At 38.5% G+C, this 16,935-nt stretch overlaps 1 protein-coding gene across 1 annotated transcript in view; it reads right to left on the reverse strand.

The window, feature by feature from the left end:
• The window catches only part of LOC107090900 (collagen alpha-1(V) chain-like), a 101,021-nt gene that overhangs the window by 36,202 nt on the left and 47,884 nt on the right, over window positions 1–16,935 (reverse strand). The window contains exons 5-24 of the mRNA XM_015384526.1: window positions 14,505–14,636; window positions 13,037–13,156; window positions 12,566–12,946; window positions 10,869–11,507; window positions 10,699–10,755; window positions 8,371–8,412; window positions 7,891–7,953; window positions 7,730–7,804; window positions 6,100–6,192; window positions 5,849–5,905; window positions 5,701–5,754; window positions 5,526–5,579; window positions 5,325–5,378; window positions 5,157–5,210; window positions 5,023–5,076; window positions 4,654–4,698; window positions 2,058–2,111; window positions 1,577–1,621; window positions 798–851; window positions 667–711 (exon numbers count right to left, since the gene is read on the reverse strand). Coding sequence (XP_015240012.1) covers window positions 667–711; window positions 798–851; window positions 1,577–1,621; window positions 2,058–2,111; window positions 4,654–4,698; window positions 5,023–5,076; window positions 5,157–5,210; window positions 5,325–5,378; window positions 5,526–5,579; window positions 5,701–5,754; window positions 5,849–5,905; window positions 6,100–6,192; window positions 7,730–7,804; window positions 7,891–7,953; window positions 8,371–8,412; window positions 10,699–10,755; window positions 10,869–11,507; window positions 12,566–12,946; window positions 13,037–13,156; window positions 14,505–14,636 — 2,172 coding nt within the window. The remainder of the gene's footprint in view (window positions 1–666; window positions 712–797; window positions 852–1,576; window positions 1,622–2,057; window positions 2,112–4,653; window positions 4,699–5,022; window positions 5,077–5,156; window positions 5,211–5,324; window positions 5,379–5,525; window positions 5,580–5,700; window positions 5,755–5,848; window positions 5,906–6,099; window positions 6,193–7,729; window positions 7,805–7,890; window positions 7,954–8,370; window positions 8,413–10,698; window positions 10,756–10,868; window positions 11,508–12,565; window positions 12,947–13,036; window positions 13,157–14,504; window positions 14,637–16,935) is intronic.

Below are 16,935 nucleotides of genomic sequence, written 5' to 3' on the forward strand. Positions count from 1 at the left end.
ATATATATATATATATATATATTCAATCTATTGGAGTTGAACGTGAAGCTGATGATGATGATTTTTTTTTACATATACTGTATCAATGTTGATGATAAGAAGACAAGTAAGAGTTTTAGAAGACACTGTCCCTTTTTACACAATATTCAAGGCTGTCTTTTGTATTAGCCTATAATAGACCATATAGGTTAGAAAAGTAACCAGATCCCCAAGCCTGAGCTGTTTATTCCTTTCTTCAGCTAATGGGCTAAAAGAGAGGATAGATTTTACTTTATCCTCTTCAAGGCTAAAATTTTGAAAAAAAACAGTGGAACATACCCCCCATGCTATTATTTTTTTAAATCTCACTGTTTAATAATCTACAATGTCAGCCAGAGAATGTTATATGGTTGTAATTTCTTTAAAATGCATCAGGATTTAAATAACTCTAAGCTGCATGTAGGGCAGTATTTCTAAGCTGAGTATGGAGACGTGTTTGCATAAGTATAAGCATCTGGGCCTGAATATGATAGTAGCTTGGCTATCTGGCTCATGCAAATGAATGAGACAAACTCCAGTAATTTTAAAGATTTTTGGTCTGCAGGTATTAACATTTTATCATGCCAGCAGTTTTTTTGTTTTTTTCTCCCAGCAGGAATAACATATTCAGCAGGTTTGCTTTGCTACCTTCTCTCCTGGAGGTCCGATTGGTCCTTGTGGCCCTGCGAGTCCCTGTGGAGAAAGTAAAGAAATGCTTAGAACCTTTCCTCTGATTGATGAGGGGATATCTAATGTAAGACAACCTGTAACTAACTTACCTGAGCACCGGGGTTGCCTTGCTGTCCAGGAGGGCCTGGCTCTCCCTGAGGTCCCTGGAAAAAAAACAAATATATAAGAGATTTTATTATAAACTGACAAGGTCGTCTTCAATAGAAAAACAGAGAAACTGTTGCATAAAATACATTATGTAAAATAAAATATCTCCCAATGGATATATATATATATATATATATATATATATATATATATATATATATATATATATATATGCATTACTAGATTATGCACCCCAAACCTGTAATAATTTGTAGCCAAATGTTAGAATTTTATCCTTTTCAATGCACATACTCAGGGAACATTCTCAGACCTAATTTCCTCATGCTGCAAACTGCTGAACCACAAACAAATAAACAGCATCTCTTCTAGGATAACCAGCTATCAATTACGTTGCCTCATTTCAAGACTCTGGGCAAGTTGTTGATCTTCCATCTCTACCTTGTTGGAAGATTCCCAAAAGAGCAAACAAACCGCTCTGGTAAGATATTCTCTCATTACTGCCGGGTGCTGGCAGGAATTGAGTGGAAATTGTACAACTAGCCATGGGTGTATTCTCTGATACTACTAATGTGGATTTGTTTATATATGTGTGGGAAAGTGCTGGAAAGGACTCATCAGTACTTTTTTTTTTTTCCACTTTTGGGGATTAAACATGCTCAGAATGATTAAAGCAATACAATTTAATATTCTTTTATTCCAGTTTACTTTTGCCTTTCCTTTTCTTTTTTTTTTTATCCTAATTGGTTCAGTCTTAACTTACAATATTTCCTTTGGGTCCGGGGTGGCCATCCGCTCCAGTAACTCCCTGTCATAGGAATAAGGAAAAGAATATCAGGCGTTAAAGAAGCAAATCTCTAATCCACTGAAATAAAAAGCTTTTTAACACCATTTCATCTTTTAAAACTGCTGAGGGGAAAATTCAAAAGAAATTGTCTATTTAATGCAAAGTTTCAAAATCTACTTGCCAAATGCTCATTGTTCGTGCAAAATTAAATCCATAAATATTATAGTTAGTCTTGTCTCGTGGTAGAAATATTTCTGAAATCTTGAAGATAAACTCAATAATGTGCTGCTTAATGTGCAGTCTCTGTGAGATATATTGAGGTAGGTATGTCCCTGTGGGCGTTGTCTGTTCTCTTTGTAGCTGCCCACGATATGCTGGAAATGTATTCTGCTCTGTAAATAGTAAAGCTGCAGTGATGCAGAAGATATGAAATAATAGGAAAGAATGTGATACTTACAGGTGGTCCAGGAGGTCCCTGAGGTCCTTTTGGCCCCAGTAAACCACGAGGTCCCTGGGGTGATAAAGCAGGGAAATGAGATTGAGGGTGATATTACACCAGTGAGAGGTCTAATGAATAATTAAATCCTGTTTCAAAATGATACGTCTGAAAATAACCCCCGTTCACAAATGTCCTTTTGAATATATACTTGCTTCTGACTCAGGTGCTTAAATCTTACTCGTCCTTGATCATATTTAATAACTGACATCCGTCTTTCTTCTTTAGTTCTTTTCCATTGTGTGTATGGCTGTTGACCACACGCATGCTTCTTGGTCAATTTGCCCATTGTTTTCACCAGAACTGTGTCTTAAACCCACTTATGATTATCATTCAGCTAGTATCTTTTGTTAATAATTGCAGGATATGTTATGAACTTTCACAATCTTTGTAGATGACACCATGTTCTATGTAACTTCACCATATCTGACTGTTTGTGTACATTTAAATCAAGCTATTCTGCTTTCTGTACAACTTTGCAAGATCATTTTACTTCGATGTCTATTTTCTATATAGATATAACCCCAGTATTGCTATTTTTTTCTAGTTTTTTTTTATTTTCTTTCCTTTTTGTGTTAAGAATTATTTAATTAAATTTGAATTATATTGAGTAACTCTCAAACAGAGAAGGCTGTTTGTTAAATTACAAATTCTGGCTAACCGAAGGGTCTCTTCGCATCATTGGTGGACACATTTCTGCTGAGAGTCTTTAAATCCAAAGAGGCATCTTTCCCCCACTACACAATCACGCCAGCATTTTTTCCACACGAAAATTATGGTTAAACTGATTTTTATGGGCATGTTTTCAGTGGACAGTAATGCAGTTATTTATTATTGATACTGCTGCATCATCATTGTGATAATTTCTCGTTTGTTAGTCTCTGAATCTGATATAATGGAGGGAAAAAGACTTGCTTCCACACTAGCTGTTTTATTGTGAATTCAATCAACTACACTCTAACATGCAGAGCTGCTTGTGTGATTTATGTGCCCCGTGTGTGTCTGCAGCATATTTGTCTAAAGACGTGTGACACAGACAAGGCTGACTGCTGTCTAAATGGTTATCTGTTTCTTTTCTTTTTTTAATTTTCTTATATGTGTAGCAGGTTAGCTGAACATGGGTTATCAAAGCTAATTATTTAACTGTACCAAAAATAATGTGTATGTGTAAAGTTTTTGCAAAATGTATTAGGAGGTGTGTCAAATATTCTCTGTATTCTTATAAAAGCCTGCTGTGTCAGTCTACAAACCCTGATTCTTCTCTTCTATCCTCCTAAATTCACCAAAGAAAAAGCTGTACTTTTTCTGGACAGAACTAAAACTGTTTTTTAAATTTGATGCATTGACCATTCCTCCTACTTAAAAAGCTTCCATATCATTGTTAACAGCCCCAAACATTGACAACATATCTATAATATTAATCAGAGAATATGCTGTCATTCTTGTAACTGGTATGATTAACGCTGTTCTTAGGGAATGCTACAGTTATATTTCAAACTGACTATTTTGTAACACAAAGTTATGCATAGCTATTTAGTAGACACTGTAGTCTTCACAACTTAATTGGCTTCCTAATTGCAGCACTGATTTCAAGGTTCTTCTTCTTGCTTTCAAGTATCTCTAGATCTATGCACCACCATGTGTCTGATCTTCTGCAGAGCATTGTGCCGTCACTTAGTCAGGGCTCCACCCTCTCTATTTATCTCACTGTACTACTGAAGCTTTCACCTCTTCCCCCTTGTCTTTAAAACTGTCTCTATCATCATTTTCGTTATATTGATTCTCTCTGAACCGCCATCTTTTTAAGGTTGCCTTCCATGTATTATTAGCTTTTAATCTTATACTATCTTGATTTAAATGTTTTTTTAAAACTTCATTTTCTAAATTACGTTTATATTTTTTCATTGTTGTAAATAAAAAAGTCTATAAAATGAAAAAAGATACATAAAATATCTGAATTTTTGTTAAATACAGTATTATTATTACTGTTAATAATGTTACAGATGTGCAGAGTGCATTTGAGAGATAACTAATTTCATTATTATATTTCTATTATAACTTTCTATTATATCTCTTTCTGCTGCATTTCCGTTTGAATTTCTCTGCTATGCCTCTCAGGTCTCACAGTTACCTAACTAGACTTATTGTCCTGACAGAAATGATCCAAACTGAGGCTGCACACCCTGGTGGCCAGAAAGAATCATAACACAATATGTTTTTTGCTTTTCCTTTTCCCTCCCCCTGCTCTCTGTAATGAACATCCTGCCTGAGTGGGTGTCAGAGGCTTTAACAACCCTGATGCGCACTACCAGATTTTCTCATTTCCAGACAACGGTGAGCAGTCTGTTAAACACAGCAGTATAAGGTTAAAAAATCTCAGCCGATGAGAATGTAGTGTAAGGAGAGCAGCCTGCAGTTGATATATAATATCATCACACCACTGATGCAATTACAGGATGACAGGAGGCCCTGAGCACTAACACATCCCCACCCGCCTCCTACCCATCACACAATATCGTGGAGTAAGACTGAATGAAAAAAACAAGCAATCACTCACTGGTTCACCAGGAAGTCCCCTGGGTCCGATCTCTCCATCATCCCCCTGTGAATGAGACAGAGCCAGGGTTAGACTGTGGACAGACAGAGAATGATAATAGAGAACAATGAGAGGATATGTGGGTTATGGAGACTGGGGAAAAAAAATCAAAAGGAGGTGAGATTAAGATCATCTGAGGTAAACTGTGAATAGTGAGAAAGAGGAAATAATAAGAGATTGAGTGGAAGTCATATTCAAAGGTATTTCTGGGAAGAAATACTTGACGCGTCCTCTCAGCTTAGAGAGAAAGGATGGAGTCACAACAGATCTACATCTCTTTGACACAGTAAAATGAGACAGCAGCCGTCAAATCATATTTTCTTAAGTTACCCTCTCTCCATCTTCGCCAGGAGCACCAGGAGGTCCTGAGGGGCCGGGTTCTCCCTATAAAAAAAAAGATATTATTACATTTTACGCTCCCTCAAGGCTGAAATTAGTTTTATATAGCTATAAAAATCTCTTACTCTGTGTCCTTTTTCACCAGGAAGCCCAGCTAGGCCATCAAAACCCCTGTCGCCCTATTAAAAGCAAAAAAAAAAAAAAAAGGAAAAAGGAAATCAGTTTCGTTCCGACGCTGAACTTTTTGTTTTTGGACTGGTTTTATAAAGTGTGATTATAGATGTACAAAATACCTTAGGTCCAGTCTGTCCTGGCATTCCTCTGGCACCATCTGCTCCAGAACGACCCTGCAACAAACAACTGGATGAATAATGGAGGACTTAAAAGACCAACAGCTTTAATGAAGAACATGAGCCACTTATAATTCAGAAAAGTGGACATAGATATTTCAATTAATTTGTTGAATTACAACAAATGTTTCCTCAAACACGTACCCTTCTGCCAGGCTTTCCAGGGGGTCCACTTGAGCCCATTGGTCCACGTGGCCCCTAATGCAAAACATGGTCAATCACAGGCAGTGTATACTTTCCATAATCTGTTTAGTTTAAAATATAAACAGGCATGGTTCTAATAAAAAAGATTTAATGGTTAAACTCCGACATCTTGTACCTGAGGTCCTGCTTCTCCAGATTCTCCCTTGAGTCCTGGTGCACCTGGTGGACCCTGGGAAAGTAAATTACGGTTAGGTTTTTCAATATGGACAACATATCAATGCGTTTATTTTAGTGTTTACTGATTGGGGATGTTATATACACACCAGAGGGCCAGGTCGGCCAGTCAAACCCATCGGACCAGTTGGGCCACGCATAGCCAGCTGAAAAAAGGCAGGAAATAATATGAAACAGATCAAAATGAGGCTTTAGGATTAAGATGTATTAGGGTCTAACAAGGCTGCATCTTTGGTGTGTAAACACGTTTCTTGCTTAAAGACCAAATGCATACAGTGTGTCATAGCTGTTAGCCAACGAATGACGCTGTAACTTAATATGTTTGGTTGTGAGATGTTACCCTGGCCTGCTGCATGATGGCTTGCATCTGGGCCTCCTGTGCTGAAACAGCTGGTCCCTTCTGCCCAGAGTCCCCTCCGGCGCTCAATCTGAACTGTGGAGAAAATGTTACAGACATATTTCACTTATTCAACTGCAGGAAAGAGCATACCACAAAACACCGAAGGGAGAATACACACAACAAAAATATCAGCTCAAGGCAGAGTAAACAAATGCCACTTCTTTGAGAAAAATTAATGTCTTCAATATTTGTTTGTTGCAGTTTTCTTCACTTTAGGAAAAAACAAAAGATGAAATGAGTATTAATCTAACCTGCTATTGTTGCCTAGCAGGTTCAAATTCTACTGCCATCTGGTGGTCACAGGGTAGTATTACAATATGAGTGGAAATATTGGGATGCAGATCATGATTTTCATTTTTTTTCTTTGAGATACTTTGGATTGAACCTTCTACAGTCCTCATGAGGTTGACTGAAAGCTTACAGATAAACAAACCGAACGTGAGACCTGACACCGAATTTCAAAACCACAGGAGCCAGGATGCAATAATACAAATAGTGGATTTGGTGCCGCAAACTTGAGAGAATTCTGTTAAAGTGCAGCACAGGACACAGAATAACTCTAAAAAGTCCCTTTTAAGATAACTGTTTTAGATAATTAAGATAATTAAGATAATAATTAAGATAATTTTTCTACCCGGCCTGTTTGATTGACATCTTTCTTTACCCATCCACTATTTTTGTTGTCAGTCTAACTAACTCTTGGTTTTCTTGTTTATAAGACTTAACCAGCGCAGATTTTAGATATTTGACAAATGTCAACCATCAAGAGTAATAAAAAAAATTCCAGCCAATCCAACCATTGATCAACATTACCACGAATCAAGCATGAAAAATTGATTCACGGTCAAGTTTACCGCATTTCCCTGGATTCCCATTGTCAAATAAAGGAACCAAAAACTCTGCTCGGCTTGAAAGAACAGCAAAACAAAGATGCATGTTTCTCATTAGAAATGGGGTGTTGCATTTCAATGCCGGTCTATGCCTGCGGATATGCCAGAACTACTTGATTCACTGTCCAGACTCAGTTTGCCACACGTCTCCGCCAAAAGAGATCTGTGAATCAACAAAGCCACAAAATTTCACATCTGTACAAGTATTTAGGCCTGAGAGCATCTTCCAAGTACAAGGAAATGGGAGAATTGATACACAGCAGAGGAGTTTTTTGGGATGATTGTGTAACTCGCAGTAGGATCCGCTGCAGCAAAAGCTACATTCAACGGTATTGTTTTGTATCTCGTCAAAGCCATACAACTTCCTGGAAAGATGCTTGATTTGTAAAGTTTGGACTCAAGAATCTCTGTTAAAAATGCAGATGCGTGCTGTTTATAGAGTTCAAGTGGGGCCATTTCACTCCAGCACCACAAGGGGCTGCTCTTAAAACGTTACATCCATATTGACAGATTTGCAATGGGACCCATTGGAAAACCCCCTTCCTCTAAGAACACAGACTGAAACATGTGTCAGGGTTATTGGTAAAACTGTTTTTAAACTGGACCAGAGAATGATGGCAAAAAAAACAGGAAATGTTTCAGCCCTTAAAAATAAAAACATACAAATAAAGTTTACTTACAGGCAGCATCAGGACAGTTCCTGGGGGTCCTGGCAGACCATCAGCTCCAGGGAGACCAGGTCGACCTGGAAGACCCTTTAAAAGAATTGTGTGTAAAGAGCTCAAAAACGAGCCGAATTTGTTTTGTTCATGAATATTTCTAAAAATTAAATCTTTCCTACCCTCTCTCCAGGATCTCCAGGACTGCCGGGTGGACCAGAGGATCCTGGGGGTCCAGGGAGACCCTATTTCACACAGAAAAACCTTAATTAACTTCCAAATACACATTTTACGCCACGTAGTTTAAGTCTTAAATTTAAAGCCGCCACAAAGAAGATGGGAGGTCTTGTTGATTTTTTATCTGGTATCTGTTTACACTTCAATTTTGACTTTTGACTTGGCTACATCAAGTCAAAGTTTAGCTGTCCTCTGGAGGACACCATCAGAAGGATGTCTGTAAGATCTGTCTTTTACAAAATTTCTTAAATATTAGCGAAAATGCAAACATTTGTATATTCCAATGCAGAAATGACCATTCATTTTCACCATCCATGTAATTTTTTGAACTTGCAATGCAGTAAATAAGTGACATAAACTTTGGCTAACAATATTAAAACAGGAGGTGTTAAAAAGGCAGAATTTGACAAAAACAACTGACTTACCGTTGGCCCCTCAGGCCCAGGCGGACCCTCCATTAGCATACCCTGAAACATACAAACAACAATATAATTACATGCTTCACAGGTCAATATCATGACCTGAACTATAAAGTACAAATCTGAGTACAACTATGTCCCATTATGTACTCAGAAGCTTTCACTGCTTTAGAAGAAACATTTGATCATCAGTAAAAAACCTGCCTCAGGCACACCTGCCTATCAAAACCTGGGCTTTGGGAATTCAATAAACATTCCTTTCCATCCATCATTTGTGCTTCCAATTAGGTCAATGGAAAAGAAAATGAGAATTACATGAAAAAGCAAAGATATCAGAGGTTTTCGTTTATCTGGAGGAACTAAACTGGATGTTGACTATCAAGAAGAAATCCACGTTTTAACAGGAGCATGATGTGGCTTTCTGTTTTAGCTTGGAATTCACCCTGATTTGGAGTGCTATTTTTTTTTTTTTCCAAATGTGGTCTAAGCACTCCCTGTAAACTTTTTTTTTTTGTTCCAATTGTTCCTAACTCCAAGTTTTAGTTAGTAATATGTGATTGTGTTCTAGTGTCACTGTGAAAACACAAAGGGAAATGTACTCATTGTTTGAAAATGTGTATTTTTTTTTATTTTCCTCACAATCTGTATCACTAGAAACGTAATAAAACAAGAAAGTGTAAACACTGTCTAAAGTCCCATCCGATAACAATTTATTATATTGGATCCTTGTCATTTTTTGCAAAGTTTTGTAATAAAAGAAAAGCAACAGACAAAGAAAAAACACATTTTTCAACATGACTACCATGTTTTTTTTTTTTACTTCTAAGCAATGAAAGTAAGACAAGATCAAAAAGAAACCTGATTGTGAAATGACTCTACAATCGAATAAAGGGCCAAACTGACCAGGAGTCAACAGCTACATCATCCGCCTCTATGGGTCTGTCAGCATATCATCAGGTTCATATCATCAGGTTTTACGATGATTGAAAAATGGAAATAATATTTGATTTTGGAAAGCAGTGATGAAAGTCCCTATCAGACAAAGAAGGCTTAAGTGTTTGTCAGAAGAGTAAATCTAATTAACATCTTTTATAGTCATACCTTAAATATTCCTATTGTAGTAAGGCTCTGATGTATAAATAGAGGAAAAACACAGCCTGAATTTAGTTCAAAAGGTTATATTGGGCACATCAGTGGTGCAGGAGTAACAAGTCAGACCCTCAAAGGCCTTGGTCTTTGAAGCAGCTATCACAGGTTTAATTCCTGCCCCCAATTTCTCTCCCAACTTCCTGGTCAGGTCTTTTTTCTAAGAAATAAAGTCCTCTAGTGTAAAAACTTGCATAATTTTGCAATTTTTGTATTTTATAGCAGCGATTTCATTCGTTATGCTGTTTGACTTAATGCCTTTACTTGTAGCTTTGGTGTAATATTAAAAGCAACATAATGTAACAGTTACTTTGTTACTATATAACAAAATATTTTAGGCTTAAATAAATAAGATAGAGTACACTAGCTGTGATCCGTTCTTATAGAGATTGGTCATTATTTCTCAAGCAATACTTAGAGAATGTTTAGAGAATGTCCTATAAATGTGCAGGTCAGGCACCATCCTGAGAGGAAAGTTTTAGATTTTTCTATATTTAGCTTTATTCTTCATTCCATCAGTTCTCATTATCTTCTCTGTCACTGCTGAAGGAAAATATTCCCATCCAGTCTTTAACTATGGAAATGTGTATTCAGAGTGGATGCATGTTGCCCATTTATTAGTAAAAGTCTTTGGAAACCATTCACCTTTTTATTTCAGTTGTGCTTCCACTTAGAAACACATGTGCTTGGTCATGTGTATACTAAGCTCAGGTCTTTGCTATTTGTTTGAAGTGAAACAGCTGTAGGTCCATTAGGCATATTCATTCTATCTGTGTATACATTTCCAAACTCACCAAGTGAGTCATCGCTACAGATGTGTGCAATAGTCTAATTTAGAGTCAGTATGAGCCCAAAGAATTATTTAGTCCCTCTTCTTTGTATCTTCCTGGTCCATGTCCCTTTCCACCTCCTGGTTTCCACTCAACCTGTGTTTAGAGTTTATTGACAATCCCTGCATGGCCCTTTTCCAAATGTTTACACTGAGCATCCATGAGTGAGGCCATGCTAAGACGCTTCAACAAGGAAGGTTTAGTTATCCATAATAAATACATTTGGAAGGAACATTCTTAAACAACGGATGGCTCATGTTTACGAGTGCTTCACACATATGTGCAAATGTCCTCAAACTGTGCACACATGCAGCTTATATCTGCCGCTTGGGTCTGTTGTTAAAACAGAGATACTCACAGGCTCAATAACAGCAGGCTCTCCCTTCTGTCCTTTCTCGCCGCGGGCGCCGTCAACCTGCAAATAGAACATACAAAAATATGTCACTTTTAGCTTCTCTCCCTCATTTTTATCATAGAATCCTCCTAATTGCTAGCATCATATCTGTCAAGTCACATCTTTGGATTTACCTGTCCAAAATAATCAGTCTCTGCAGGCAGCTCTTTGCCTCCGTATTCTTCATATAAATCATAGTCTGCTGGATCATAGTTCAAGAGGTCCTCCTTGAACTTTTCTGTGTAGTCATCAGCTCCATCGATGGTAAGGTCGTCCTCAGTTCCCCCACCGGCTGCAGCGCCAGCAGAGGCTGAGCTCCCTCCAGAAGTCGAAGATCCTCCAACGGTTACAGAACCGCCGCCAACAGACCCTCCTCCAGTAGATCCACCTCCAATAGTGATGGTAGAGCTGCTGCTGCTGCTGCCTCCACCACCGCCAACTACAACGGTACTGCTGCTGCCGCCGCCTTCACCAACTACAATGGTACTGCTGCTGCCGCCGCCACCACCAACTACAACGGTACTGCTGCTGCTGCTCCCGCCACCACCAACTACAACAGTACTGCTGCTGCCGCCGCCACCTCCGCCAGCTACAACTGTACTACTGCTGCTGCTTCCTCCTCCTCCACCACCACTGACTAAAACAGTACTGCTGCCTCCTCCTCCTCCACCACCACCGAGTACAACAGAACTGCTACTGCCTCCACCATCTTCAGTAGTGTAGTAGTTGTAATCGTAGCCATCATCATAGTCGCTGTAAGATGATGTTCCACCCTGTTAATGAAAAAAAAAGTGAGAATAAAGAACCTTACAAAAACATGTTTTAGATAGTTCTAAGACCTCACATTTCATCGCATCTTGACCTCAGTATCTGGTTTTGTAGAACCACAATTGTGCAAATATAACTGCAAGTTCCCTCTTCTAGCTTTGCAAACCTATTGTAAAGACATTCTTGCCAGTTCTTTGCAGAATAGCGTAAGTTATTCCAGAAGTTCCCCATTGTGGGACAAAAAAGGGATTTTCTATTCTACTCTAGTCTAAGTTTGGTCTGACCACATCGGGACTATATATATAAAAATCAGCTTTCCCGTGTTGTTTAAGTTGGATTAAAGTCTGAACTTTGGTTCAATTACAAACATTATCATGTCTTCATTTAGACCTTTGCAGCACTGGCTGCATGTATAAAGCTCTTGTCCCATTGGAAGTTAAGCCTCTGCACCAGTTCACGTCTTTTACACTAACAGTCTACCCTTTGCATAGCTCTTTCTACCTTCCTGCAAATGTCCCTATCCATGCTAAATAAATTGTCTACAAGATACTCTCACTAGCTTTTTTCAATATGTACTTATGCTGTTTCAAGCATATGCTTGGGACTTTAAAGTGCTATACCATATGCTTTTTTTCTGAATGATGAACTAAACAGTTCAGCAATACATATTTAATGCATGGGATCAATTTACATTAAAGTTCTTTGACAAATCTCTCTACACACCAACTAAATTTCCTTTTGCAGCGAATTGGTTCCATTGGAGAAGAGAAAGGGCTCAAAAGAAAAAGGCCAGTAACACATTTCAGACATTGTTTTAGGTAAAGACTGCTATCTGTCATTCAAGCTTGCAAAACTGTTGCATCCCTAAAAAACCTATTAGAATACACTATCAATATGTTACAGTTAAACTCCTTCAAACTAAGCACTACTCTATGTTGATCTATCATATTAACTTCTAGTAAAAAAACATTAACTTTAACAAGGAGTACATTCATTTTGAAGGGAAGTTTTTATACCTGCAGTAAAATACATTCAATCCGACTTTGCTTGGCATTTAACTTACTGATGTTGAGTTGCGAGAGATTGTTATTGTCGATCCACCACCGGTAGTGATAACCTTCCTGTCCACTCCAGCCCCAGCTTCCAGATCAATCCTTCCCCCTGCTCCCAGATCCACCTCACCCCCGGAGCCAATGCTGGTGATGGTGACACGCTTAGTGGTGTCGCCGTCGGGTGCGGGGGTCGACTCGCCATAGTCGTAGTTGGTGTCGCCGTAGGGGTAGTAGTCGTAGGAGTCATCCCCTCCGGTGCCAGTGGCCGAGCTGCTGGAAGACGAGCTGGATGACGATGAGCTGGATGATGATGAGCTGGTGGAAACAGACGCAGAGCCACCAGCCTGCCTAACAACTTCCTCAACCGTGGAAACCACGCTGCCGACGGTCTCCTGTAAGTCAATGTTATCACACAAATTGTTAACCATTACTTTCAAAGATCAGTGTCGGCAAGTAGTTTATGAGGTATTAAAGTTGACTACCTTGACTTCTTTGTTTGTCGTCTCTGTGTCGGAATATGAGTCGTAGACCTTCGAGTTAGGGTTGGATTCAATGTCATCATAATAAGGGTATTCATAGTAGTAGTTGTCCTCCTCTACAACCTAAAGTAGGCAGACATTGGGATTGTAACTGGCAGGAGAGGACAACAATCAACGATTAACATGACTCTGGATGATTGGCCATCAATCAGAATTGTTTTATACTTTCAGAATCACCAAAAACCTGCAACTACTCACTGACTAATTGGTTCTTGATTTTTCTAATGAGTCTCTCACTTGTTTCCAAAGTGGAAATGATTTGTACACCTTGAGGTTATTTAACAATTCAAAAACCAGTACTTCCTGTTTTGCAACTTCTTTGACTTGTTTATTTAGCATGTGAAGGTGTAACGCCTTTCAGGCTACAGGGCAGTAAAAACGGCATGTGGAAAAAAAATCAGTTTTCTGAACTTTATTGATGCAGTTCAATGATGCAGACTGGACTGCCCAGATAGCCCTGTTCTTCACACTCAGCACTTTCCCCTGGCCTGGCTGAGTGCAGTTCTCTAACCCAAGCAAAAAGCCTCTTCAATGTTCAAGAACCAATGATGATTTGAAACAAGTCCAGGAGGTAATTATAGGTTGAGAGAAATAAATGGGAGAAGAAGAAGAAAACCTTTAACTGGTTGTTGGGATTCTGAGACGTCCACCATTACAGTAAAATACAAAAATCGATGAGTTCTACTTCAAGTTAAGGTATAAGGATGCCATAAGTACACAGAGTTACATTTTGTAAGAGAATGAAGGGAAAAATAAAAATCGGCTCCGTATTGATCTCTTTTGTTTGCCACCTTTCAACCGATAGGTATTCTTGGTGTTAAGGATCAACGTGTACTTAGAGTTACATAATCTGAATCTTTCTTTATAGCTGTATTGCATTGGTATTAATTCTATTTGATCAAATAAATAGATGAAAATTTGACCTGTCTTAGAGAATGCTTTATTGTGAAATGTTGCTGTATAAATAAACTGTTAAACATCCCTGTCAGTGTAGAATGGGTTTTTCCCGGTTATAATGAAGTTCTCCCTAGTTTTCTCCTGCTGCCTAATTGAATTTTGTGCATTTTTTATGAGGATAAGGAGCTTTCAGTTCTTGTTGGATTTTTTTCTTCTCTTCAATAATCAGCATGCACACAGTGCAATGCTTACAGCATACAGTAGAGGAGAGCAAGCAGCATATCATCATTTCTAAACTTTATTGACTAACTGCACAGACTGATAACCCAGTTCTTCTCACTCAGCATTTTTCCTCTGGCAGCATTGATGTTCTCGAGCATGGGCCAAGGGGCTCTTTTGCAAAACCAATCATCATTTTAAACAGACTATCGCAGGCAATTACAATTACAGGAAATATGTAAAAGCAAACTATAAACACTGAATATATGAAGAAGGAGAAAAGGACTGAACTCACATCCTCATCCGTATTGGGGTCCTGGTTTTGTGGTCGGTCGGGTACCGGCACCTCACAGTCGGGGCTGTAGTGCTCACAGTAGTCATATGCAGCCCGGTGGTCTGCTACAATCATTAGCTGCTGGATGTCTCCCTGGAAACCACAGAAACAGAAAGTCAGAGGGTCAGCTGGAAACATCTCAGGGAAACAATTGTCTAATAAACAGATTTCATACTAAGACATTTTCACAGATAATTTTTTTCCCCCAATTTTTGGGAGGAGGTTGCTTTAAAGACATCTGTATATAAACGTGATACAAGGCTGCTCCATTACAGGCAGAATTGAAACTGGGTCAAGATGAGGCTGACTAAATCATGAGGAACGTGCCGCATCCAAGTTGTACAGAGTTACAAAACAATATAGAGCAACAGAGAAATGTTACACAAGGAAAGCGTCTTTAAGGAGTTTAGGCAGACTGTGCGAGCTCTACCCTGATGTGCGTGACACATGAGGGATTTGGCCTGAGAGCCTATTGTGGAGACGATTGGTTCAGATTTGCATGTGCAAAAACAGAACACAGGAGGAGATCTGGAGACTCCAACAGCTGATCTGGTTGGTAGAAGACAGGGGAATTTAGAAAAAAAAAAAAAAAAGAAAAAAGGCTCTGAAAGTGACAGAGCGGGCAAGAGTGATAGAAAAAAAATCAGAGTAAGAGAGAGGGAACAAGAGAGAAAAACAGCGGCTCAGAAGGATCCCCAGGCTACACGGGGAGCTGGCTGCGTTAGCCACATGTTTCTCACAAGAATGCGCATGGCACTAAAACACTGTTCTGCATCTATCCAAATATGTCCGGCTCACACTTTCAAAGCCAGTGATGTCATCCACATTAATCAAATGCGGAGGCAACATGGATGAAAAATAGATATTTTATTTGTATTTCCACAGGATGCAAGAACCATGAACCAAAACAAATGATGCATGTTTTTAATTAAGGAACAACCGAGAGTTTGAAGTCTGTCACACTGTCCTGCAGCTAGAAATTTACTGAGGAAAGATTTGTCTTTCTGCAGCGAGTAGGGAAAAAAAATGCCTTGTATTTGTGGTGTAACCAGTGACAATTCACTAGGGAGCACCACTCCCAGGGTTTTACTAAAACATGCAACACTTAAGAGCCGGTCTCAGATCCTTTAACAAAACCTCACAAAGCGCCCACAGGACGCTGCCTCCTGCTCTCTCTTTGGTTTATGTGGACGGAGGAGTTTAGGCTGCAAAGAACTAGCCATAACATGATGTTCATACATGGGAGCAGACAAATGTTAGGTATTTTTACTAAAAGGTGTTTTCGACATGGATGGTTATTTTAACTTTTGCTTTAAGTTTATTTAAGCTGCCCTTTACAGATGGCACACACAAATTAGACTCGCATGATGAGTTTTTTTATTTCTTATTAAACTCAAACAGGGTCAAATGTTTACAAACTGGTTTAGAAATATAAAAAAAAAACTGTCTTAAATTGGGCTGTTTTTTTTTGTTTGTTTTTTTTGTTTTTTTAATCAGGAAGATATTTCCAAAAACAAAGAGAAGCTGGTTTTGATGATGTTGTTAAGCTTTAGAAATGCTCTTGGTAACGGCCCTTTCTGTGCCCCAATGAAAAACATTTAAAGCCCATAACAAGAAACCAAACAATTCAAACAAGAGAATCGTGGTTATTTTCCCATTTTCCTGGTACAGTTAGAACTCGTTGATGTGGATAAAGGCAGTTTGCTTCCTTGCAGCTTGTTGAAGGGAATTCATATAAAAAATTAGTAGGTATGAATACGTTTAAGCTTGTTAGCACATTTTCCAACCTGTTTGGATTTTAGAAAAGCCACAATAAAGACAAATATCTTTTCTTAAATGATGTTGTATTACCATTCCACCCTGGTTCAAAATTCACAATTCCAGGCTGAATTTGAACGTAAGATTCCTTATAATTGTGATTTATTAACATTTCTGAAAAGACTTAGATGCTTTAAATGCAGTTAAAAATGTATTTTTCTAAAACAGAGGGTTTTTGTGTTTTAAAGACGTGATGATGGATGAGTCCCTGGGTAGCTTGAACATTGATCATTCCTGATTCATTGCATTGTTTCCCACCAGCGTAAAATAAAAACAGCAAGCCTTAAATGTGGTCAGTATGTTACCGTAAACTGCTACATGGGGAGATGCATGATGATGGTTTTAATTTGTGTGACTGATTTTTGTCTTCTAACATTTTTTTCCCCCATTTTTTTATTTAAAGTCTTTCATAGCCAAATAATTTAACCTTATTGAAATGTTCATTTGGTTTAATCTGAACCAAAAGCTGTTCACATATACAGGTGAATAACAGGCTGTGGATAAGCTTAAGGATAATTCTGTTAAGTTGTTATTCCTCATTAAACTCTAAATCATAATCAATGTAGCTTTGTTT

The sequence above is a fragment of the Cyprinodon variegatus genome, unplaced genomic scaffold, assembly GCF_000732505.1.
Source record: "Cyprinodon variegatus isolate N-32 unplaced genomic scaffold, C_variegatus-1.0 Scaffold315, whole genome shotgun sequence".
NCBI classification, from domain to species: domain Eukaryota; kingdom Metazoa; phylum Chordata; class Actinopteri; order Cyprinodontiformes; family Cyprinodontidae; genus Cyprinodon; species Cyprinodon variegatus.